The 24165-nt window shown below is 54.1% G+C and overlaps 1 protein-coding gene across 1 annotated transcript in view; it reads left to right on the forward strand.

Moving 5' to 3' along the window:
- Positions 1-16227: 16227 nt before the first annotated feature.
- The window catches only part of PADI2 (peptidyl arginine deiminase 2), a 43839-nt gene continuing 35901 nt past the window's right edge, over positions 16228-24165 (forward strand). Inside the window, exon 1 of the mRNA XM_049617972.1 lies at positions 16228-16406. Within this exon, the coding sequence (XP_049473929.1) occupies positions 16315-16406 (92 nt within the window). The 5' untranslated portion in view covers positions 16228-16314. The remainder of the gene's footprint in view (positions 16407-24165) is intronic.

Consider the following 24165-nt stretch of genomic DNA (forward strand, 5'->3'; position numbering starts at 1 on the left):
TCTCTGAGCCTCAGTTTCCTCATCTGCAACACAGGGATGATAATATTAGACTATCCTAAGTAAGTTTGTCAACATTTGACTCTTTCTGATCTGTAAAATTGCCAATTTCAGATGGTTTGACCTAACATCTAATCTGGGAGGTTACTGAGAGGATCAAATAAATTAACCCGTCTGATTTTCCTCGGCCCGGTGACTGGCACACAGGAAGCGCTAGCCCATTAACTGTCCTCCTTGTCCTTGCTTGTGCAACAGATGAAAATATTGAAGCTCAGAGAGGTTAAGTAACTTATCCAAGGTCATCCAGCTGGCAGGCAGCAGACAGAAGATTCACACCCAGAGGCAAACACAGCGCCCTGGGCTCTTCCCCTCTGGAGCACAGGGCCCTCTCTGGCAGGTGAGACAGGGAGCAAGGCCTGAATGTGTGCAGCTCAGGCCTTCTTTCCACAGCTGCAGGCCAGATCCCGAGTGCTGGGGCCCGAGTTACCCCAGTTCCCTTAACCGTCTACTGGATCCTCCACCCCCCTCCCCGCTCCCTCCCTGCGGGAGGGTGGGGGGTGGGGGGTGGAGAATAATGTGCCATCAGCTTGGCGGGTGCCCTGGGACAGCAGGGGAGTAGGGGCTGGGATCAAGAGATCCCAGCAGGCAACGCAGGGATGTAGGGTGAGTTAGGGTCACAGCCAAAGCCTGTTACAAGCTTTTACACAGACTCACCTTCCTTTCCTCGCACAAAGAACGTGACTGCTGGGCCAGTGGGGAGACGCGGAGAGGGAAGGCGGGCGTGTGCAGGTGGCGAGGCAAGGTTACACCTGTGTGAGGACGAGCGCATGCGCGAGCCTCTGTGCCTGGGAAGGGTGGTGGAGGGGCGTGTTTCACGTGTGGATCTACGGGTAGTCGCAGAGGTATGGAGGGCGCAGAGGCCACAACAGGCCTATTAGAGCATCTGGAGCCCGGCTTCCGCAGAAGAAAGCTCGAGTCTGAACCCTGCCCCTGCCCCTTGCTAGCCATATGACCTTGGGCAAGTTACTGCCAATAAAACCAACAAACGCAGACTTAGAGGGAAGCGGCTCTGTTCATACAGATCATTTCTGGGGAGGAAGGGACGATTTCAGTGGGGGTGGGGAGGCTCTGGCAGTAGGGAGAGCTCTGACCCTACATTGTGCAAGCATGACAAGAGGCAGGCAAAGAAGGCGTTACTTTCATAGAGAGAAGTAACAGAGTCGAGATGAACCAGGTATGGGGAAGTGGGAGGAAAGGTGGGTGATGGGAAGGTAGGCCAGGTGTGCCCCAAGGCTAGACTGTTTCCAGGGGCAGGGGCTGTAGCTCGCCCGTGCTGACCGTGGGCCCGAGTGTAGGGAGAAGGAAAGTAGATTGGTTAATAAGCACCTTGTTCTGATCTATCAGCGCAGACAAGCAGTCCCGCTCATCATTTGTCCCGTAAAGAATGGGAGTTTGGCTCAACACCCGAAAACCAAATAACCCACTTAAGAAATGGGCAGAAAACATGAACAGGCTCTTTTCCGAAGAAGACATCCAGATGGCCAACCAGCACATGAAAAGATGCTCAACATCGCCCATCATCAAGCAAATACAAATCAAAACCACGATGAGATACCACCTCCCACCTGTCAGAATGGCTAAAATTAACGACACAGGAAACCACAGGTGTTGGTGAGGCTGGGGAGAAAGGAGAACCCTTTTTCCCTGTTGGTGGGAATGCAAACTGGTGCAGCCGCTTTGGAGAACGGTATGGAAGTTCATCAAAAAACTAAAAACAGGGGCGCCTGGGTGGCGCAGTCGGTTAAGCGTCCGACTTCAGCCAGGTCACGATCTCGCGGTCTGTGAGTTCGAGCCCCGTGTCAGGCTCCGGGCTGATGGCTCGGAGCCTGGAGCCTGTTTCCGATTCTGTGTCTCCCTCTCTCTCTGCCCCTCCCCCGTTCATGCTCTGTCTCTCTCTGTCCCAAAAATAAATAAAAAACGTTGAAAAAAATTTTTTTTAAAAAAAAACCTAAAAACAGAACTACCCTATGGCCCAGAAATTGCACTATTAGGCAGTTACCCAGAGGATACAAAAACACAGATGGGAAACGGCACATGCACCCCAATGTTTAATAGCGGCACTCTCAACAGTAGCCAAATTACGGGAAGAGCCCAAATGTCCATCAACTGACACGTGGATAAAGAAGATGTGGTGTATACACCACGGAATACTACCTGGCGATCAAAAAGAATGAAATCTTGCCATGTGCCACGACGTGGATGGAGCCAGAGTGTATTCTGCTAAGCGAAGTAAGTCAGAGAAAGACAAATAGCCATATGATTTCACTCATGTGTGGGATCGAAGAAACAAAACAGATGAACATCTGGAGGGGGGGAAGAGGAGAGGGGGAACAAACCACAAGAGACTCTTAAGGGTAGAGAACAAACTGAGGGGTGATGGAGGGAGGTGGGGGGGGGGGGGGGCTAGATGGGCGATGGGTACAAAGGAGGGCACCTGCTGTGGTGAGCCCCGGGTGTTGTATGTAAGTGATGAATCACTGAATCGTCCTAGAACCAATGTTGCGCTGTGTGTTAACTAACTAAAATCTAAATTAAAAAAAAAAAAAAATGAGAGTTTGGAAGATGTGTTCTGGCCTTACCCTAGGGAAGCCAGGGGACCTCTGTGAGTCTTAGCTGAGTCACGTGGGTAAGGGGAGTTCTCTGTAGTAAGCCATTTTCTGGAGCACAAGGGTGGCGGGTTTCTTAACGTTTCACTGCTGTCAGGCCCACAGGGCTCAGATGGATTCACCAGTGTCATCGCTGAATCCTCGTGCCTCAGTTGCCTTTTCAGTAGAGTGAGATGATGGGAGCACCCACGCGGTAAGCTCGTGGAGAGCACTCAGTGGGTTCATACCTATAAAGAGCTTAGAGAGGGGCTCCGTGCTTAATTCTGTTGGTCTGGGGGGACAAGGTCTCCGCCCTCCCCTTTCAGGAAATGGTTACTAAGCCTTCTACTCCCCATGCCAGGCGCCGGGCACAGAGGCGAAGGAGAGGGCCCTGAAGGCCAGGAGCTCACTGCCAGGGACGGGGGCAGACTTCCCAGCCCCTCGCGGCCATGCCCTCCGACAGGGGGCTGGAGCCCAGGGAGGCTTCTGGGAAGCTGACACTTACAGGACCCGTGGGATTGAAGCAGGATAAGCTTACGCGTGCGTTTGAGCGCCTATGTGCGGGTCTGGGCCGGAATGTGAGGTCAGCACATCTGTGCACACGGAATCTGGCTCGTGGGGGCAGAGGTGAAGCTTCGACCCCTCCCTGGCCAGAGTGAGGGTGGCACCATGCAGCCCAGCCCCACGTGGGGGCCCCAGGGCCCCTCCTTGGAGCCCTCAAGGACTCGTGAGGGCAGGAAGGTCACCACCAGGCCCAGGAGGGCACATTCCTGCAGGACACGTGTGGGACTCCTGTTTTCTTCTCCGGCACACGTAGTGGGCACTGGGAAGGTAGCGAGTGGGACTGGTGAGCGGCTCACCCCTCCACGGGGCTCAGGATGCACTCGGCTTTGCTGTGGGTGGCCATCTCCTGGCCTCAGGTCGATGGAGCAGGGCTCAGAGGCGCCTCCGGGGCTCATGGGCCAGGCTCCCCCGCTGGTCCCAACCATGAGGAACAGCAGGAAACACTGACAGACCGAGCTTCAAATTCCATCACAAGACGCAGAACCAACACACTCAAAAAATTTGTCCAGAATGAACCCAGCCAGGCCCAGGTGGCCCCAAGAAGAAAACCTGGTGTTGAACTCAGCCTGGGGGCTCATTCTGATTTCGCAAGAGATCACCAAGGGTGACCTCCCAGAAAAGGGATCCCAGGGACACAGCAGGAAGGAAACAGAGAGACTGGACCCTCATGGGCATACAGGGTAGGTGGGGAGAGGCTGTAGAACAGACAATTATCAACACAAACCAGTGAGGTCGGCTTGCCAGATGACCACGGGGTGCCCAGTGAAATTTCAATTTTAGATAAACAACGGATAATTTTCTTTGCGCGGTGCAATATTTGGAACCTGGGATCATTTTTCATTGTTCATCTGAAATTCAAATTTCACTGGGTGTCTTGTGTTTTTATTTGCTTGCATAAGATATTTTTCAGCTGGTGACAAATAATCTGAGGAAAATAAGCGAGAGTGATTGGTGTCATAGACCGTGGGGGGGGGGGGGGGGGGGGGGGGGGTGAGGGGCGCCTTCTTTAGCCAGAAGGTTCAGAGAAGCTAAGACAGGAATGAAGAGAAAGCCCCATCTCAGGCTCCGCCCCCACACAGGTTCCTCCCCCCACAACCCCCCAGGCCCATTTCTCCACCTGCATTCAGGTTTCTTTCTTTCTTTCTCTTTTTTAATGTGTATTAAAAGAGAAAGAGAGAGAGAGAGAGAGTGGGAGGAGGGGAAGAGAGAGAGGGAGTCAGAGGATCCGAAGCGAGCTCCACGCTAAGAGCTAAGAGCCCGACGCAGGGCTCAAACTCACCAACCTAACCGTGGTATCATGCCCGGAGCCGAAGTTGGATGCTTAACCTGACGGAGCCACCCAGGCGCCCTGCATCCGGGTTTTTTGAGCTTCAGTTCACTGTCACCGTGAACACCTTAGAATTACCCCCAGGAGCCAGACAAAAGCAGAAAGAATCAGTTGGGTGTTATTTAAATATCTGTAACAGGGTGGCCCCAACAGGAAGTGCTTGAACAGGATTCAGAATAGAATCAAGCGGTTAATCCAGTTGAACCCAAACCCAAACCCAAACACTTAACCTCAAATTTGACTTGAGAAATAGGGAATATACAGGTTGAACCCACAGGAACCAGGCTATGGAACCACTCCCTTTTCAGGTGATGGGAAATCCTGTTTAAGTGACAATGCATAGGACTCCTGTCCCATCAAGGTCATGGGCAAAAACCCACATCTACCCCTGAGGTTTCTATGGATAGGAAGAAATCTTAGACGAGATAACCCCAAAACGGTTTGGGAAGTTAACCCCAGAATTTGCTTGGAGTAGCAAAATCATAGCTTTCGTGAGCCCACTTTTCTTAGGCTTGGTAAGAATCGAGTGAAAAAAATATTTAAGAGAACCAAACATATGAGCAGGTACATAGTGGTGTTAAGAAAGAATGGGTGCATGTTTAGAATTTTAAGTATTTATAATATTTAAGAGAACATGCTTGATGGGTATAACAGATCGGCCTTAAGTTTCTAATTGAAAATGCACAAACGAATCATTGATTGATTTAGACTTCGGATTTTTAAATTGAAATCTAATCAAGTTTGTCAACAGTATTAGAGTAGTTCTAAGAATCTCAATTCACCATATTTATTAACATAAATTACCAGATTTCTAAGAACTGTGTAAGTGCCTGTGAACGTTTTGTTTGTCATTAAGGCAAGTGAATGAAGTATTTTAAACAGAAATTGAATACATTCAATTTATATCTTCCATTTAAAATGTTTAAGCGTGTTTAATTTAACCAAGACTGCAAACAAACATTCATCATTTTTAAGTGATCATTTCAAAAAATTATTTTAAAAGTTGCTCTACTCACGAAAGATTTTTATTCTGAACTCAAACGCTGAAGTGGGATTGTTGAATTTATAACTATAATCAATCGCATGTTAATTTTGGAAAACCAAAGGAGGCTGAATAATCTTGTCCAGGCAGAAAAGCCACTGAAGGGCACCAAAAACTCGTGTTGACACTCAGGTAGCAATAGCTTTGGAAATGAACATCAGGTCACCCGCTCCCGCTTTCCCAGGGACCTGAGGGTCCCCCCACCGCCCAGATGGACTGGCATCCTGGGGCAAGGTCCCGGTCTCTGGACTGCTCCTATCACCTGGCTTCAGCCCTCACGGCTAGTGGCTGTTTCCAGAACTTTCTCACCAGTAACAACAGCAGCTACCATTTTCTGAGCACCTACTATGCGCCAGGGGCTTTAATGTGCTTTATCTCATTTCATCCTTATAACAATCACGTGCAGAGGATACACCTACATTCTCGAAAGGTAAAGGACACACAGATAAAGGTGACTCTCGGATTTAAATCCAGGCCCGCCCAACTCCAGGCTGCTGGCTGTGTCTTGCTAGGTCTCAAGTCCTCCCCTAAGAATGGAATCCAGCTAATTCAGTCGCTCAGAGCGGGGAGGACTGGCCCCGTCTGTCTTCCTTCTAGGAGCGCTAAGAAGCTGAGGGTTTCTGTGCCAGTGGCGCCCCCTGCTGGACGGTGGGCATATGGCAGAGCTGAGCTCGGCTGCACGGAGAGGAGCTCACCTAAGATTTCTGCCCTGCCCCACCCCCACTCCACCCCAGAGGGACAGAAAGGACTCCAGGCTCCAAGATTTCTAGGACCTGCCCCCAGAAGGTTCTTCAACCTCCACTTTGCCTCTAAGTTCAGTCCCACTGTCCCATCTGAGACCTCATCGCCTGCCACCTCTAGCAGGCCTCCCACCTGCTCTCAGGAGTCCCTCCTGCCCACCCTCAGGGGCAGCCAGAGAGATCCTACCTCCCATGGCTCCCCACTGCCCAAAGAATCCATCCCGAAGGCTCTCTGGCTTGGCATTCCAAGGCCCCAGACTGTATTCTTGGCCCTGCCCCCCAAACATCTCCCCACCATTTACCCCCACTCCCAGAGCTTCCACATTCCCTTTTTTTTTTTGTTTTAAGTTTTTATTTGAGAGAGAGCATCAGCATGGGAAGGGCAGAGAGAGACGGAGAGAGAGAATCCCAAGCAGGCTCCACACTCAGTGCAGAGCCCGATCTGGGGCAAACTCCCACGAACCGTGAGATCGTGAGCCAAAACCAAGAGTCGGAGGGCTAACCGACTGAGCCGGCCAGGCGTCCCCACATTCGCCGCTCTTGGCTGTGCTCTGCCTCCTGCCAGGGATGCCCTCCCACAGCCCTGCTCGTCCGACTCTTACCCATCCTTCAAAGGTGAATTCAAAAGCCACCTCTTCCATAAAGCCTTCCCTTCTTTCCTTAGCTTGAATTAACTTTTCCCTGCTCTGTGAAGCGGGGGCTGTGCGTACCAGCCAGACTTCCAACAGCGCCTGTATCTCTTTGCCTGGCAGAAGGCTTTCTCTGCCGCAGGCCCCAGACCAGGAGTACTGAGGAATTACCCCCCCCACCACCACCACCTAGGCACAGCCCTTCACGCGTGATTCAGCTGGAGGCTGAACACCCCAGCGCCCTCACCCCTCTCTAGGGTAACTCTTTTTTTTTTTTAAGGTTATTTATTTATTCTGAGAGAGAGAGAGAGACTGAGAGTGAGCAGGGGAGGGGCAGAGAGAGAGAATCCCAAGCAGGCTCTGCACTGCCAGCACAGAGCCCGATGCGGGGCTCAAACTCACAAACCGTGAGGACACGACCTGAGCTGAAATCAAGAGTCAGACACTTAACCGACTGAGCCACCCAGATGCCCCCCCTGGGATAACTCTTGAGTTCACGTTCCACACCGCCTCCGAGAGACCCCAGTGGAATCAAGCCACGGTTGCCTGCAGTGGTAAATTCGGCAATACTCTCTTTCTTGACTCCCTAACCTTTACTGCCTCAACTCCTCCCTCTCCTCCTGCCTCTCAAATAAACAACTTGCACTGAATTTCCATGGCAGGATCTGCTTCGAGCGAACCCCCCGCCCCCAGGCCCCTGCATTCCCCCCATGGGATTTAGCTGATGCCTTTGCCGTAGCACCGGTCAGCAGAGGCCTTGAGCGATGACCGCGAAAACACAGGCAAGACGACTCGAGCAAATGCCTGGCCCTTGCTGTGTATTATCTCATTTAAACCTCATGAAAACCTGGGAAGTAGATGCCATAGTTACCCTCATTTCACAGATGAGAAAACCAAGACTCATGTAAAACGATTTGTCCAAGGTCTCATACGCCAGCAGGTGGCAGGGCTGGGATTTAAATCCAGGTGGACTGATTCCAGAGATGGTGCCTGTAACCACGTGTGGGATACGGCAGGAGTCACGACAACGCCTGCCTCCAGGTGGTTGTGAATGCCCGAGGCGAGTTCTTTTTTTTTTTTTCAATTTTTTTTTAATGTTTATTTATTTTTTGAGACAGAGAGAGACAGAGCATGAATGGGGGAGGGTCAGAGAGAGGGAGACACAGAATCCAAAGCAGGCTCCAGGCTGTGAGCCGTCAGCACAGAGCCTGACGCGGGGCTCGAACTCACAGACCGTGAGATCATGACCTGAGCCGAAGTCGGACGCTCCACCGACTGAGCCACCCAGGTGCCCCGTGAGTTCTTATAAAAGGGGTTGTGTGTGTGTGCATGCGTGTGCCACCCCTGCTATGTTGCTCCTAAAGATGGACTGTGTCTTACGAACCTACACCCCTCCTCCTGCCCAGCCCAGTGATGATGCGTGCTCAGTGATTACTTATTAAGTAAGTGCTTATTAGAATGAATGAACACCCAGGCTCACGGGACCAAGGCATTAAGACAACAGGACAGGCGTAAAGGACGAGGCTCAGAGGACCTGGCTCCTGCTACCAGTACCAACAGGCTGTGTGACCTTGGGCAGGTCTCTGTCCCTCTCTGGGCCTCATCTCCTCCTTCTCCGGGCTCCTCTGTCCAAGGAGAGGGTCCCACTCCAAAGGAGCCACCACTAACCTCACACAAATGGAGTGCCTACTGACTCCAACCACCCAATAGGGAGAGGGTCCCAAAAGCTAAGGGAAGGCGCTAAGACAGAGAGAGGCGGCTTCCTGGATCTGGCAATAACACCAGCGGGTACCCACCGTCCCTCCGGGGAGAAAACCTTCCTCCCCCCCGGGCTTCTACGATGGGGATTTGGCGCCACCTCGTGGTCATCGCTTCTTCCTCGTCCGAACGGTTTCCTTTCCGTGTATCTTCTTGCCCCGACGCCCTCTGGGAACTCCGGGGACATCCCACCCCGATCACCAAATATTCCGTATGTGCCGGCACGAAGGCTCAACCCAGAAGAGACAATCATGCGCAAGAGGGCCACGGCCCCTGAGTGACAGAAGAATCTAGGCCAGCACCTCCAGGAGAAACACCCAAGCCACAAATGCACATCCCTTGTGTTCATATAACACTTTCCAGTTGTGGGGCGCCTGGGCGGCTCAGTCGGTTGAGCATCGGACTTCAGCTCAGGTCACGATCTCGCAGTCCGTGAGTTCAAGCCCTGCGTCGGGCTCTGGGCTGATGGCTCAGAGCCTGGCACCTGCTTCAGATTCTGTGTCTCCCTCTCTCTCTGCCCCTCCCCTGTTCATACTCTGTCTCTCTCTGTCTCAAAAATAAATAAACGTTTAAAAAAATAAAATAAAATAAAAAATAAAACTTTCCAGTCGCTACGTTTCTAAAATCAAAATAAATAGGTGAAGATAATTTTAATAATACGTTTTATTTCATCCAATAGGTACAAAATACCACCGCTTCCACGTGGAGTCGATGTTTCAGATTACCTTTTGCTGCACACTAAGTCTCCGAACATCTGTGTCTTTTCTTTGACCCTTACCGCACATCTCAATTCAGAGGAGCCACATTTCAAACGCTCAGTAGCTCTGTGGGCCAGTGGCCGCCTGCCACGTTGAACAGCTCGGCAAAGAGACCGGGGCGGCTTACTCTGGCACCTTGGCAGCTTTTCAGAGATTTGGCCCGTTACACACATCTTCTCGAGGATTTACCTTCGCACCTCTGTTTTAGGGGTGTCGAGGGGTTTATCCAAGTTTCATCCTCCCATTGAGCTGGGCTTGAATCTTAACGATTAGGGACAGGATGCTGTGCAAGTCATTTTACCCTTTGCAAGGTAAAACAAAGGCAATAAAGAAACTTATCTCTGAGGTTGTAGCGGGGATCGCTGGCAGGCAGCCGATGCTCCAGACATGGTGACCTCATGAATCGAAGGCTTAGCCCCCTTTGTGGCGCCGTGATGGTTAATTTTATGGGTCAGGGTGGCTGGGCTGTGGCCCCCAGTTGTTGAGGCAAACACCAGAATAGATGTCGCTGTCAAGGTATATTTTTTTTTAGATGTGATTAACATTTAAATCAGTAGACTGAGGGGGGCTCAGTCGGTTGAGCGTCCGACTCTTGATTTTGGCTCAGGTCATGATCTTGCAGTTCATGGGCTCTGTGCATAGAGCCTACTTGGGATTCTCTCTCTCTCTCTCTCTGCCCCTCCCCTGCTCACATGCACTTTCTCTCTCTCAAAATAAATAAACTTAATAATAATAACAACAATAATAATAAACCAGTAGACTTTGAGAAAAGCAGAGAACCTCCACACTGTGGGTGGGCCTCATTCAATCAGTTGAACACCTTCAGAACAAAGACTGAGGTTTCTCCAGGCAGCAAATCTGCTTGAAGATTGCAACATAGAAATTCTGCCCGGGTTTCCATCCTGCAGATTTCACACTCAAGACAGCAATAGAAATTCTTCCTGAATTTTCAGCCAGCCTGCGGTCCTGCTCTACAAATTTCAGAATAGCCAGCCCCAACAATAGCACGATAGCATGAAGCATTCCTTAAAATAAATTTCTCTCTCTCTGTATGTATACACACACACACACACACACACACACACACACACACACACACTTCCATAGGTGACAGTAGCCCTGGAAAGCGTTCAAGTGTGAGTCTCGCTCTGAATACCTATGATATTAAAGGTAGAATGACTACATTGTTATTGTTCAAGCCACTGTATAAATGTAACAACGTATAAATGTAACATCTCAGCCCTTCCCTTCCTCTAAGTGAAATGGCTTACAGGACCCACCGCTGAGGCAGAAGTGGAATTCATGTGCCATCCCAGAGACCCCCTTCCAAGAAAGTGGGATCGCAGAGTGGGCTTTGCTGGGGGAAAAGGGATGTGAGGAAGCAAGGAAAGACCCAGAGTGTGGGGAGCTGCTCTTGGGGGCAGAGTTGGGGTAGAGGGCAATCCCTGGGCATAAAGGAGCTGCTTTGAGGTTGGATGGCCCATCACCTCCCCGCTCTGGCCTCCTATCAAAATTCCTGCCAAATTTGGCTCCGCAGTGATTCTCCTAAAGCTTCCGTCATATCATCTATCAGTCCTTGTGAGGCTTTCCTGTGACCTTAAGGTAAAGCCAAAAGTCCTTCCTGTGATTTACAAGGCACCGTGTGACCTCGTCCTGGCCAGGCCAGCCCCTGCCCTACCCAAACCTTGGCCAGATGGAACTCACTAGACCCTCACACGTGCACTTGCCTCTGTCTGAAACACTTTTCTCATCTCCAGACCATCCTCCAACTTGCTTTTTTCTTTTTTTTTTTTAATTTTTTTTAACGTTTATTTTTTATTTTTGAGACAGAGAGAGACAGAGCATGAACAGGGGAGGGGCAGAGAGAGAGGGAGACACAGAATCCGAAACAGGCTCCAGGCTCTGAGCGGTCAGCACAGAGCCCGACGCGGGGCTCGAACTCACGGACCGTGAGATCGTGACCTGAGCCGAAGTCAGACGCTTAACCGAGGCGTTAAGTTACCACCCAGGCGCCCCCTCCAACTTTCAACTCATTCTACAAGGTGGTCCTGTTCCCTTCCTCTGGGTCCCCAAGGCCCTGGCTCAGAGGACTCTCCAGAATTTCTGTATAGGGGCGCCTGGGTGGCTCAGTTGGTTAAGCATCTGACTCTTGATTCGGCTCAGGTCATGATCTCATGGTTCGTGAGATCGAGCCCTGCATCAGGGTCTGTGCTGACAGCTCAGAGCCTGCTCGGGATTCTCTCTCTCTCTCCCTCTCGTTTTCTCTCAAAATTAATAAACTTTAAAAAAGAAGAAGAAGAAAATGTATTTTAAAGAAAAGAACTTCTGTGTAGAAGAGCTTTAGATTCAGACATCTGCTTGCGAGGCTTTAGGGGGCCACCCCAAAATATGCCTCTTTGGCATATTGGTTACCTTAAACTGGTTATTTTTAAGAAACCGCAGGCACAAAAGAGGCTCCGAAAACCAGAAGTTACCATTTCATAAGAGACATTTAATAGGTATACGGGAAATCTTTATGTGTAAGGGTGTCTCCCTCACTGTGCCAGGAAAAGGGGGAGGACTCTAAATCTCTAGACACTCTATCCACGGAGAAGGCACGACTTAAATCTGCATAACAACCTGCCCCTTATTGACTGTGCTTTTCCCGGTCACCTCCCACAACTGACTCCCATTTTCTTTCATTTTTTTTAAGTCTTCTCTACCCTCAATGTTGGGCTTGAACTCGTGATCCCAGGATCGAGTTGCATGCCCTACTGACTGAGCCAGCCAGGCGTCCCTCTTCTTTTGTCTTTAGCCTTAGATGGTATTTAAGGTGACGGCTTCAGCCATTTCAGGAGTTACTCCGTTTTCCTGAGTCTCCTCCATGTAAACAGAAGGTATACGTACTATTAGACTTTGATTTTCTCTCGTTAATCTGTCTCATGCAGTTTGATTCTTAGACCAGCTACAAGAACCTTGAAAGGTAGAGAAAAGTCTCTCCACCCCAGCAGTGATCAAGAACACTCCTCTGCTCCTGCCCTCTCCTTCCTAAGAATGGCCACAGCTGTCCGTTTTTACATCTCCGACCACCTGGTGCCTGGTACAGCCAGGCACACGGTGACGCTAAATATCATCCACTCCCCACCCTGCGTTCTTCCATTTGCTGGCTGGCTGGGCGACCTCGCTCCAATCCCTTCCCCTCTCCGAGTCTCCTTGGGGAATCAGAACCTTGCTTTAATCTGCAAACTCTGAAGTTCTGGACAATAGGAAGGGGGAGTGATGATCGCACCCTAGGAACGCATGCTCTTGACAAACCGCAGAGATTTCTAAAGTGTGTTATAGAACAGCATGTACACTCAGAAGCCTGTTTTCACAAAAACTTAAAATCTATTCATATATTTTAAATGACGAGCCCTGAGCCAGGAGCAGGAGCCCCGAGTGTGGGTCCACTGGATCCAGGTTGGAGTTAATATATAATTCCATCTATCGTACTTAGTCTGAGCTGGGCTCTGATAACGCTAAACATTTTCCTGTGTGTATCACCTCACTATTCCTTACAACCTTGTGGGCAGGGGACCCCCAGTTTCCCCTATAAGGAACAAGAAGCTACGGTTCAGAGAGGTCTCCTAGCTAGCGAGGGGCAGAACTGGACTTGACCCCAGGTTTGCCAAGTCCGAAGGCCATGCGTGCTTTTCACCGCCAGACCAGTTGGTGCCTCTGTGCAAATTGGGAATAATAATAGCTCCTGCCTCACAGGGTTGTTGGAGGATTAAATGAGCTAAGAGGTGCAAAGCCCTCAGAGCGGCTCCTGGCAGAGCCTGAGGGCTCAGCCAGTGCGGTCACCCACAACAGCACCGGACCGCCTCTGGGCGGGCCCTGCAAGACCTTCCTCAAAAAAAGTTCTCGGTGATGTCTCCAGGCCTGAGGTCATGGGTGATCATACTTGTTTTCTTTTTCTATGCTCATCAGGTCTTGCTTATATATTTCTTTCTTTTTAAACTCTAAGGTGAATGATGCCCTCAGTGAGCTCAAAGCAGGCCCATGAGATGTCTGCGTCACCTCCCCAAGGCCTGGCACAGGGGGGCACAGAGACCCCCAGGAAAGGATCGTAGCACAGAGCAGCGCAGAGGAGCCCTTCCAGCCCAGACTCTCCAGCCAAATGCTTGGCAGGAGCCGGAGTCAGGGGTGTGGGGTGCGGGTCAGTGCCAGGAACTGGCCCACGCTAAGCCTGTCCTTTGTTGGCATTCCCCAAAAGGCACAATGAGATGCCTTGCGGCTCTTCCGGCCTCCAGGGGAGCGGTGGGAGCAGCAGGGATGCGTGAGACCTCCGGCCCTGGATCCACCAACAGCTGTGACCACTTCAGCTATTTTAAACCCTTGGGCACCGGGAGCCCCCCCCCCCAATCTTAACACCAACCAGGCCCTGAGGCAAGGACAGGAACCCTGAGTGTGGGTCCACCGGGTCCCGGTTGGAATTTTTCAAGGAGAGGGAGTCTCATCTCTTGCTCTGCCTCGCGCCAGGGACCTCGTGCTAGTGTTTTCCATACATTGTCTCATGTGATGCCACCCTCCCGTCGATGCGGAGAGAGCAGCCGTTCACAGATGACAAAACCGAGGGCTCCAAATGGCAGGGCGCATTGTCCAAGGCTCCACAAGGGGACTAGAACTTGGGTTTCCTCGTCTACCAATTAAGAGCCGACGTTCCTTCTCTGCTCCTGCCTGCTCTTCCCCTGTCCCCCCCCCCCCCCCCCCCCCCCCCCCCGGGGCCACACAAGTCCTACCCTGGCTCCGCCACCATCAGGAGCTAGGAGACTGAGGGCAAATTCTTTAACCTTTGCGCCACTCGCTTTCTTCATCTGTAAAGTGGCAGGGTTAATTGGGACGGTACGATGATCTAATTCTAATACTAATACATGAAAAGTGCCGCTGGAGCCGTGCCTGGCACACTCCAGAAAGAACGCATTAAGGGCCCGCTGTTATTTTCTGTCTGCTGGCAATCACCACCTCTTGCCTGACGTTATCACTACGCGGCTGCTGTCGTGACCTCCCGGGGCCTAGGTGGGGGTGCAATGTTCCTCTACCCCCCCCCACACACACACACACTCTGGGCCCTAGTTCCCTGGTGGGTGAGATAAGGGTACCATGCCCTACGATCTCCAGGAAGGAGGGGTCCCCAGCATATGCCCCGTATCTGCCACAGGGTAGGGGCTGCAAAAGTGACTCCAGTAGAGGGATGCCCAGACAAGGTCCCACCTGGGGGGACCCTCAAAGTCAGCGCCAAGGTGCACAAGGTAGCTCCCCTCGAGCTGTCTCCTGACTGGATGGTGCACTCCCTCAGCACTGCCAGGAGCCTATTAAAAGTTACCAGCGTCTCCCTGGGTCTGTGAGCCCTTTGGGGCACATGCCCCCCTAGCCCAACTCAGGCCTTCCCCTTTCGCCACCCACATTCCTCCCAGATCCTGCTCTACCCACGAGCAGCTGGGCTCTAGCATCTCCTAGTTTGGGCCACGTCGAGAAAGTTGATGGGGTCAGGGGCTGGGTGTGCCTCAGCTCTGGGCACTTCTAAGCCTCAACCCTCTCACTCAAGTGCACCCCCTCCCAGGGCTCCCATGCCCCAGCAGTCCTGCCTCCTCCTCAAACACACACCCCCTCCAGCCTGCCCCCTCTTTCTTGTAACCTCTGTTCACTCCCCCCCCCCCCCCCCCCCCCCCCCCCAGCTCCTGTCCACTCTACCAAGGAACACTTACTCATAGCTGGCTGAATTATCTGAATAGGCATAGGCCCTGGCTCAGATTCGGAGCCGGGAGGGTCTGAGACAGGGGTGGGGACCGGTTTGGGCTCCCACTGGATGTTGTCCCACACCTCAGCCTCCACAAGACACGAACTGACCCCTGCGGTGCCACCCTCCTTGGCCCTGCAGCCCAGACCAGCACGGGACCCCTCACTGCCCTTCCCCCCAGAACGTCAATACCCCACAACCGCTGCTCACGTCGTCGATCCCCTCCGTCGTCGATCCCCTCCTCTCCAGCCCCCACTCACACAGCCCCAGCTGGGGTCTTCATCACCACCACCCTCCCACCCCCGTTGCCCCAGGGCACCTCCATCTTCCACAGCCAGAATGGCCCTTTTCACTTCCACACCCGACCACTCCTCGCTGAAGAAGCCACGCCAAGGCTCCCATCGCCCACCCACTCACCAATGCCTTGACTTGGCATCCTGACCCTGTAGGCTGCTGGGTTCCCCTGCCACCCCCTCCCCATTTTCCCTGATTGTCCGGTGGACGGAGGCATGTCAGCTTGTATCTGGCTTCCTGGCTTTGCTCCGGCGACTCCCCCGCCTCCCTTTCCCCGAGTTTGCAAATGCCTCCTTTAAGAAGGCTCGGTCCGGCCCCCAGGCTGGGTTTGGGCGCCCACTCCCTCCGGGCTCCCGCCGCTTCCTGTCCTCGCCCCTCTGACCTCTGACAGCTCCACAGTTGCACTATCTGCCCTGAAAAACTGGGGGCGCCCGGAGGGCAGACTGGCCCCGGCGTCCTGGCGCGGGTAGCTGGGAGCCCACTGCAAGCGTATCGAGCCAGCAAAGCAAGCGTGGAAAGGAGGAAATTGGCAACCGCTGACCTCACCCGGATTACAGGCTCCGGGGGCGAGGGGGCGGGGCCGCGCGCGCGGGAATTGTGGGGGCGTGGCCACGCTTGACGGACGGGCCCGCGGCCCACTGCGAGAGGAGGCCGGCCGGCCGCCCCGCCCACCGGCCGTAGATAAAGCCGCCCGGGGCCGCAGCGGCTCAGGCGGTTCGAGGGGACTCACCTGCTGCAGGTGCTCGGGGCGGACCTGACCTGGACGAGCGAGTACCGGCGCAGGGCCGGCCACTGGGGGACGATGCAGCAGGAGCGGACCGTGCGGCTGCAGTACGGGAGCCGCGTCGAGGCGGTGTACGTGCTGGGCACGCACCTCTGGACCGATGTCTACAGGTGAGCAGGGCCACCGCGACGGCCCGAGACCCCCCGCCTCTCGCCCCGCCAAATCCCGAGACCCTCACACAGACCCAGCAACCTCACCACCCCTTTCCCAGGGCCCCTCCCCTGTACTCCAATCTTCCCACGGTCTGACCCCCTCCAGCCCCTTTCAGGACAACCCCAGAGATACCCCTAGTCCTCCCGCCATCCTCTCCCCTCAGCACCTCCCTTCTCCCCCCAGGCCCTCCCCTTCCTCTCAGACCCTCCCGACTCCCCACTCACCTCTAATCAGCTGAGCTTTCTCCAGGATTTGCTGGGGGAGGGGGGGGGGGCTGGGGCCAGGCCAGAGGGGAGCTGCCCTGGGGCGGAATCTGGCCCTGGGGGTTGCTCAGGCTCCAATTTCGCCCTGTGGGGGCTGCCCGTGGTTGCCTGTCCCCAGGCACTGGCTGTGAGCTCCTGTCCCCAAATGCCTTCCCCTGACTTCACCCTGGGGTTGAGAAGGACTTTATTCTGCCAGGCTGGAGGGTGCAGAGGTGGGGGTCTTTGTCCGAAGAGCGTCCCTGATTCTAGACCCTGTCCCCTCCCCGTCTTCACTTGCCCACAAATGTTGGCAGGGTGCAGGATTTCTGAGACAGCAGGACATCGGGTGGGGGGATTGAGGCCATGCCCCCCAAAGCCCCCAGCCCCCAGGAAGCAGGCAAGGCCAGTGGCCCATCTCCTGTAATTCTGTGGGGCATCCTTGCGAAGGTGTGGCTGGTGTGAGTGAAAAGGTGGACGGGGTCCAGGTAGGATCATTCTATGACCATTCTGCCATAGCAGCCCTCTATTCCAAGCATGTGAAATGTTCCTCGTTGCTAGAGTTGGAGGGGTCAGTGCCAACAGGAGAGAGCATGCCGGACTCTAAGGCGGGACCCCATGCTGATAACCTTAGGCAGGTCCCCTAACCTCCCTGTGCCTTGAGCTGAGCTGGAGTTGCCAGTGTGACGTGTTGCTCCCAAATTGCCCTGTCCTCTGGACCACCCGCCTCCCCAGACCCTTACCAATCCCATCCCTGTGTCTTCCCACACACCCTCCCCAGCCCATCCTCTGTCGTCTTCAGTGGCCCCAGCAGCCCTGCCCACCCAGTCGCCTGCCACCTCTTGGGCAGGCACTGGCCACCCTGATACCGTTAAGCCCCAGCCTCCTTCCATGAAGGCAAAGGTCCTGGTCACCACGCAGATGAGGGACCCTCCCTAGGCATCTGCCCTTGGCCTCGGTTGTCCACATGGAAACTCCAGGGGTGGTTTCTGAGGGTCATAACGCAGCAGTGGAGTGTGGTCCAGGCCTCAGTGCTTGGGAGAGCTCCCCTCCCTTCCCCACCCCCAGTCCTAATCTGAGCACTGCCAGGGGGTGGGCAGGTAGCCAGGGCACTTAGGTCTCTAAGCCTCAGCTGTCCCCATACCCGCCTGTTTGTGCACTGGGGCCCTTTTGCCGCAGCCTGAAAGACTGGCATGGTGCCTCCGGAGGGGGGATGGGGAGAAAAGAGAGGGGCCATGCTCAGGCCTCCTGCCCTACCTTGTCCTGGCAGAGAGAGGCCCAGCCCCCGGGCGGGGTGGGGGTGGGGCGGGCATTGAGTCGGGGAGGTGTGGACTCACCCTCCCTCTGCCAGGGGGCAGAGCTGTGATGATCCGCTTTGTCCTTTCTCAAGAAAGCGGCCACTGCCACCACAACCCACACCCCGCAACTGCTCTTCCCTTAAGACTCCCCCACCCCCGAGAGAAGAGGTGCAGTCTAGACCAGCACCGTCCAGCAGAGACAGAATGCCAGCTACAAACTGAGCCACAAGTGTAAATTTTTACTTTTCTTGTGGCCCCATTTTTTAGGATTAAAAGAAAGAGGTGTGGGGCACCTGGGTGGCTCCGTGGGTTAAGCATCCAACTTCAGCTCAGGTCACAATCTTGTGGTTCCTGAGTTCAAGCCCCGCGTCGGGCCCTGTGCTGACAGCTCAGAGCCTGGAGCCGGCTTCAGATTCTGTGTCTCCCTCTCTCTCTGCCCCTCCCCCGCTCATTCCCTCTCTCTCTCTTTCTCTCTCTCAAAAACAAATAAAACACTAAATAAAGAGGTGAAACTAATTTTCATAAAACATATTTTTAAATGTTTATTTTGAGAGAGAGAGAGTGTGCACATGCATGAGTTGGGGAGGGGCAGAGAGAGAGAGAGAGAGAGAGAGAGAGAGAGAGAATCCCAAGCAGGGCCGTCAGCACAGAGCCCTGCCGGGTTTGATCAGCAAACCCTGGGGCAGCAAATGACAGATTACTCCAGGCTCCTGAATCAGAGAAAGGAGAGAGCGAGGGGGCCGAGTGGTGATGGCCCGGAGCAAAGCTCTTGCCTAGTTTTTATTGAGAATCTTATCAGTGCATCTCAAAGGCTGCAGGGGAAAGAAATATCAAAAGCAGGATCAAAGCTTATTCCTAAGTTTTTGGCTGATGAGTACAATCAGGGTAGTGACGTGCAGGCAGGCGAGCGGAACGTGATGGGGTCAGTGTATACATCACAGGAAGGGGGTTGTTTTTCTACCTTAGATTAAGCATTTACACAGTGGGAATGTTGATCCACGGGCAAGGTCTGGCTGTTTCCAGGCTTGACATTTCAAAGGACACCTGGTTTCCCTGGTCTGCTTTGCTGCTTTTCAACCAGCTGTTTCCCAGGCTGCAAACATTTCTTTCTTAAATCTTAGCCAGCCAGGCTCTATGAGTCTCTACAGAGCCCAGCTCGGGGCTCTATCTCACAAATCTGTGAGATCGTGAACTGAGCTGAGACCAAGAGTTGGACATTCGACCAACTGAGCCACCCAGGCATCCCAATTTTCATAATATATTTTATTTAACCCAGTATATCCCAAATACTAGCATTCCAGTATGTAATCAGTATGAAACTTGTTAGTGAGATAGTTTACATTGTCTTTTTCATACTAAGTCTTTGAAATCCAGTGTGTAAATTTTATACTTACGGCACATCTCAGTTCAGTTTTCACCGAGCATCGGTGCCCAGAGCCCCAGGTAGGCGGTTGTCATTGTTCTGAACAGCACAAGTCTGGAGCAGAGGTCCTGAACCTCAACGCCATTGCACTTGGGGCCAGATAACTCTTTGCTGGGGTGGGGGGGGGGGGGGGCTGTTCTGTGCCTCGTAGAATGTTTAGCTGCATCCCTGACTTCTAACCCCAGTAGCAATGTCCCTGCAAAAGTGACAAGCAAAAATGTCTTCAGGTAACGCCAGGAGTCCCCTGGTGGGAGGACAGAGTCACCCCCAGGTTTGAGAACCACCGGTCTAGTGGAAGGAAGCCCTTTCTAGAACAAAGGAGCTGGAGCTATTACTGCTGTTGTCATGCCTAATATCGGTAGCATTAAGAGTTACTGTCGGTATTAATAATGGCAGAGATTTTAGGGAGCACTGAGAAACCAAATGCATTATCTTGTATCTTCCTCATCACAGACCTTGGGGGTCATGCTGAGATCATCCCATTTTGTAGATGAGGAAAGTGAGGCCCAGAGAGGTGTCACATAGGACTCCGGGCCAGGTCTGTCTGACTTAACTTCCACTCTATCCTGTGTGACCTTCAAACTAGCAGGTTGAACTGGGCGACCCTCTCAGCCTGTGTCCCTTCTACCCTCCGCTGCCCCCAGACACTTCACTCGCCCCCTTTCAACCCTGCACTTCCCAATGAGTCCTCCTGGACCCGGACACAGGTACTGACGCCAGACCCCACATGAGCCCCCCCTCCCCCACGCCCCCGCCAGGGTCTCTGTGGAGGCATCAAGGGACAAGGCCTGGTGGACCCTGCGCCCAGTTAGTAAGGGAGTATCTTTGACTTCTCACTCCTGAGTGACAAAAGAGAATGAACAAGTCTCCACACCCATACCCCCTTTCCTAAGACGCACAAGCGGCTCCCCTCCCAGACACACGGTGGGGGCCTACCTGCCCCGTTACTCAGCAGACCCTATGGTTGACCCCCCCTCTCCCCAGCCACACTGACCCTTTGGGGGTGGACGCCCTGGCCCAGGCACATTCTGGGTGCTGGTTCTAGCGAGCTGTGACTAAACACACAGAAAAGGGGAAGTGGGGATTTTTATCTAGAGATTTGCTTTGCAATAGTTATTGAAGGCACTTTCTGTTTCCTTCTCTCACGCCCAAGCGTCTTATCTTAGGTCTGGCACAGGTACGACTTGCCCGCACCATCTCCCCCGATGTTCCCTTTGGCTGGCAGCTGCTTCCTCACTGGGGCTGCCGGGGCCCCTGCCTGATCCTGGCTTGAAGCTAGTGAGGGCACAGAGCAGTGACATTCCCATGTTGGTTTCACCCTCCTCCCCACTCACCTTTGGTTTCCCAGCGGGGACACCCCCAGAGCTGGGAGGCGTTGGAGAAAGGGCAGCCGCGGGGTCAAGTAATGGGGTGATCACACTCTGCCTGACTCTCCCGCTGACCCACAGACCAAGTTGTGAAGGCAGATTCTCCTACCCCTCCGTTTGTTTACACAGTCCTGGGGGGTGAGAGGTGGCCCCCTCACTCTGTTGGAGAAAGTTCAGGATCCGTATCCTGAAGTCCACAGGAACTTCAGGGCACAGATGATGTGAACAATTGTCTCTTGCCTCTGCAGAGTGGTCTCCTAAATTACACTTGACCTCAGGATGAGAAGGGAGGTGGGAATGATCCCTGCGCCCTCCCCTGGCATACCCCAGGGCAGAGGCTGACCAGCCATGTCTCTTGGCAGGATCTTGACCATCACTTTCGGGCAGAAGATAGGAAGGAGGGTGCCAGGGCGGGAGAAGCAGGCACAGTAAAATGTTGGGAAAATAGGGAGGGGTACAGATTTGTACCCCACTTTGGGGAAGAGCCCAGAGCCTCAAAATTCACCACCTCACTCCCTCGACTCTTCTCAGACTCCCTCCCTCCCTGTTCCTCGGTTGGTATGAGTGTTTTAGAAAGTATCCTTAGGACAAAGGCCAGGGAGGGTCTGCGATCCAGTTAGAAGCAATGGAGACTTGGTGTGCCATGATCTCCCCTTCCCTTAGAGTGCCAAGCCCTGCCTCACCGATCCCATCTCCGGCCAACGACCCTACACACACTCCACTCTGGCCGCACTGGTTTTGTGGATCCTACTAGCTCTCGACCACACCAAGCTCATTCATACCACAGGGCCTTTGCACATGCTGTTCCCTCTGCCTGGAGGACTATCCCCCAGACCTCTGCAAGCCTGACATTTCATCCACCAAGGCTTAGCTCAGATATCACCTCCTCTGAGCAGCATTCTCCACACCGGCTGCCTTCCTCACTCCCATACACCTCCAGCCCTCGAGTCAATGAAGGCCTCCTTCATTGAGTAAATGAATGGATGGATGTGGCCAGTGATGCATGTAGACTGGCCTGTCACTGGGTTGAGCTCCCCACCCCCAGCCTCAAGGGATGAGCACCGTTGGACTGGCCAGTGGAAGGTCAAGGGCATGTAGCCGAGCTTGGCCAGAGCAGCGCTTGCTCCTAAGAGAATGATGGTAGGAGGAATCAGGCCAAGTCAGGAGGCCTCATAAATTAGAACAGCACCCAGCGCTCTCAACCCTAAAGAGGAGGCCTCGCCAGGAGCGGTTCGGGGGCTCTGGTTTCAGGCTAGCTCCTGGGAGGGGTTGGGGGGAGGGGGGCCCGCGTTCTAAGGAGGACCTTGTACCCTGTGTGTCCGGCCCAGCTTGCATAGCTGGGGTCCCCGAGAGCCTTCCCTCCTTGCCCTCAGGGCCCTGCATCAGGTTGGGAGCATGGTGACAGGGGCTCACCACCATTGTCCTCTCCTCTCCCCCCTCCCCCGGCTGGACAGACACCTGTTAGATGGGGCGGGGGGGGGCAGTTTTCAGAGGCAGCTCTGCCTGTCCAGCCATGCCAGACTCCATGGCCAGGGGCTTTGACTATCTAGGCCACTCACCCAAGCCTTCGGTGTCCCTTCTCTGGGCCTCTGACCCCACCTACAAAATCAGCAGGGAGCTCTAGGGGTCCCTAAGGGCCTCTCATTTGCTCTTGTCCTGAGCCAGGCCTGACATTCTCCCCTCGCCTTCCACCAGAGGACCTTTAGGGAAGACTGTAACCTGTGGATCCTCCCCCAGGAAGGGAGCCGCCAGACCCAGAGCTCAGAGAGCTTGAATTTACCCCCACACTCTGCCAACACCGTCCCTGAGACTCGGAGCGAGTGCTCACCCTCTGCCGGTCTCAGCATGCTCCCCTGTAAAATGGGACGATATTGAGACAGACCTCATGGGGTGTCGGAAGGATGGACCGAGATCCCGTGAGTCAAGGGCTTCCAACAGTGCCTGGCGCATAGTAAATACTCAGTAAGTCGTTATCGTGAAGTACCGTTGGGCTTATTGTAATATTAGTAAAACGATAACGAGCTATGGCCTCAAAACATCCATGAGACGCATGGGAAAGAAATGTTGAGCATTTAAGTGCCGTTTGAGGCACCAACAAAGTGGGGGGAGGGAGGAATCCTGGCGGATGGCATCAGGGAAGACTTGCTGGAGGAGGAGGCAGCCAAGCTGAAGGATGGACAGGGTGCACAGTGTGACCAGGACATGCCATGCAGGAGCAAAGGTACCTGGCAAGACAGTAGGGACCCACAGGGGCAGAAAGGGCATCGACTCCGTAGCCTAGAGCGTAAGGCTAGAGAGTCAGTGAGCTCAAGCCAGGGCTTTGACTGCCAGGCTCAGACGTTAGACTTTGTGACGTAGGCAGTGGGGAGCCACTGAAGGTGTCTGGGGAGGGAGTGACCACAGAGGAGACTGTTTCTGCCCTAAGGAGAGGGGCGGCTGGAAGCACCAGTGCCTACTGAGAGAGGCTGCTGAGGTCACCAGGCAGAGAAGGGGGTGGCTGAAGAGAGACCCATCCCCGTCCCCAGCCCCCATCACGCCAGCTAGAGGCTTTGCCTTCCTCCCGTCTGGAGGGTGCTCGCTGTGGCGTTGCCTGCCGAGCTGGCACCCACGAACCCCCTCCCATCCTGCAGAGACCCGAGGGCAGGATGTCGCACTCAGACCGCCAGGAGCTGGGCTCCCTGTGGGGGTGATCCCCGCCTGGTGTTAACAAGGCCCGGGACAGGTGGATAAGCCGAGAGTTCCAGATGCCAGCTAGGAGCGGGCACGCCGTGCCCTCACGCCTGGGGCCGAGTGGGCACCCCAGCCCCACGAGGCCAAGCTGGTGACCCTTCCCTCTGACTGAGCAAAGATCGGAGAAACCGACTGGTTCCTCGGACGCCCTAAAACCTTCGCGGGGCCGGGCACACGTTAGGTCTCTGCAGTCCATTCCCTTGGGCCGGGCTCAGCCAACCTCCCTCTTCCACATCTGACACCGCATTCCAGTCTTGCTCAAAGCTCCTTTGTGTGACACCAGCCATGACTCTCCATTCCCACGGCCATCACCTTGTCCCACACCGCCATCCTGACTCACCCGGACAGCGGCAGTCACTTCACTGAACCCCCCCCCCCCCCGCCACCTTGCGCTGTTGCTCTCCTGAAACGCATTCCCCACCCCGCACCCTGGGCCATCTGTCTACAGCGCAAAAACGATCATGTCACCGAAGCCTAGAAGCCATCAGTGCCCTTGGGGGGGGGGGGGCGCAGGGGGAAGGCCAGCTCCTCGCCATGAGCTAGGTCCTCTCCTCCCGCCACCCCCCTCCCCTTTGCTCACAAACCGCGGCCACGCTGCTCTCCCTCGTTTCTCCAACGCGCTCGGCTAACGTCCACTGCAGTCGCCACCCAGGCTGCCC

This window comes from Panthera uncia, assembly GCF_023721935.1.
Source record: "Panthera uncia isolate 11264 chromosome C1 unlocalized genomic scaffold, Puncia_PCG_1.0 HiC_scaffold_4, whole genome shotgun sequence".
Lineage (NCBI taxonomy): Eukaryota > Metazoa > Chordata > Mammalia > Carnivora > Felidae > Panthera > Panthera uncia.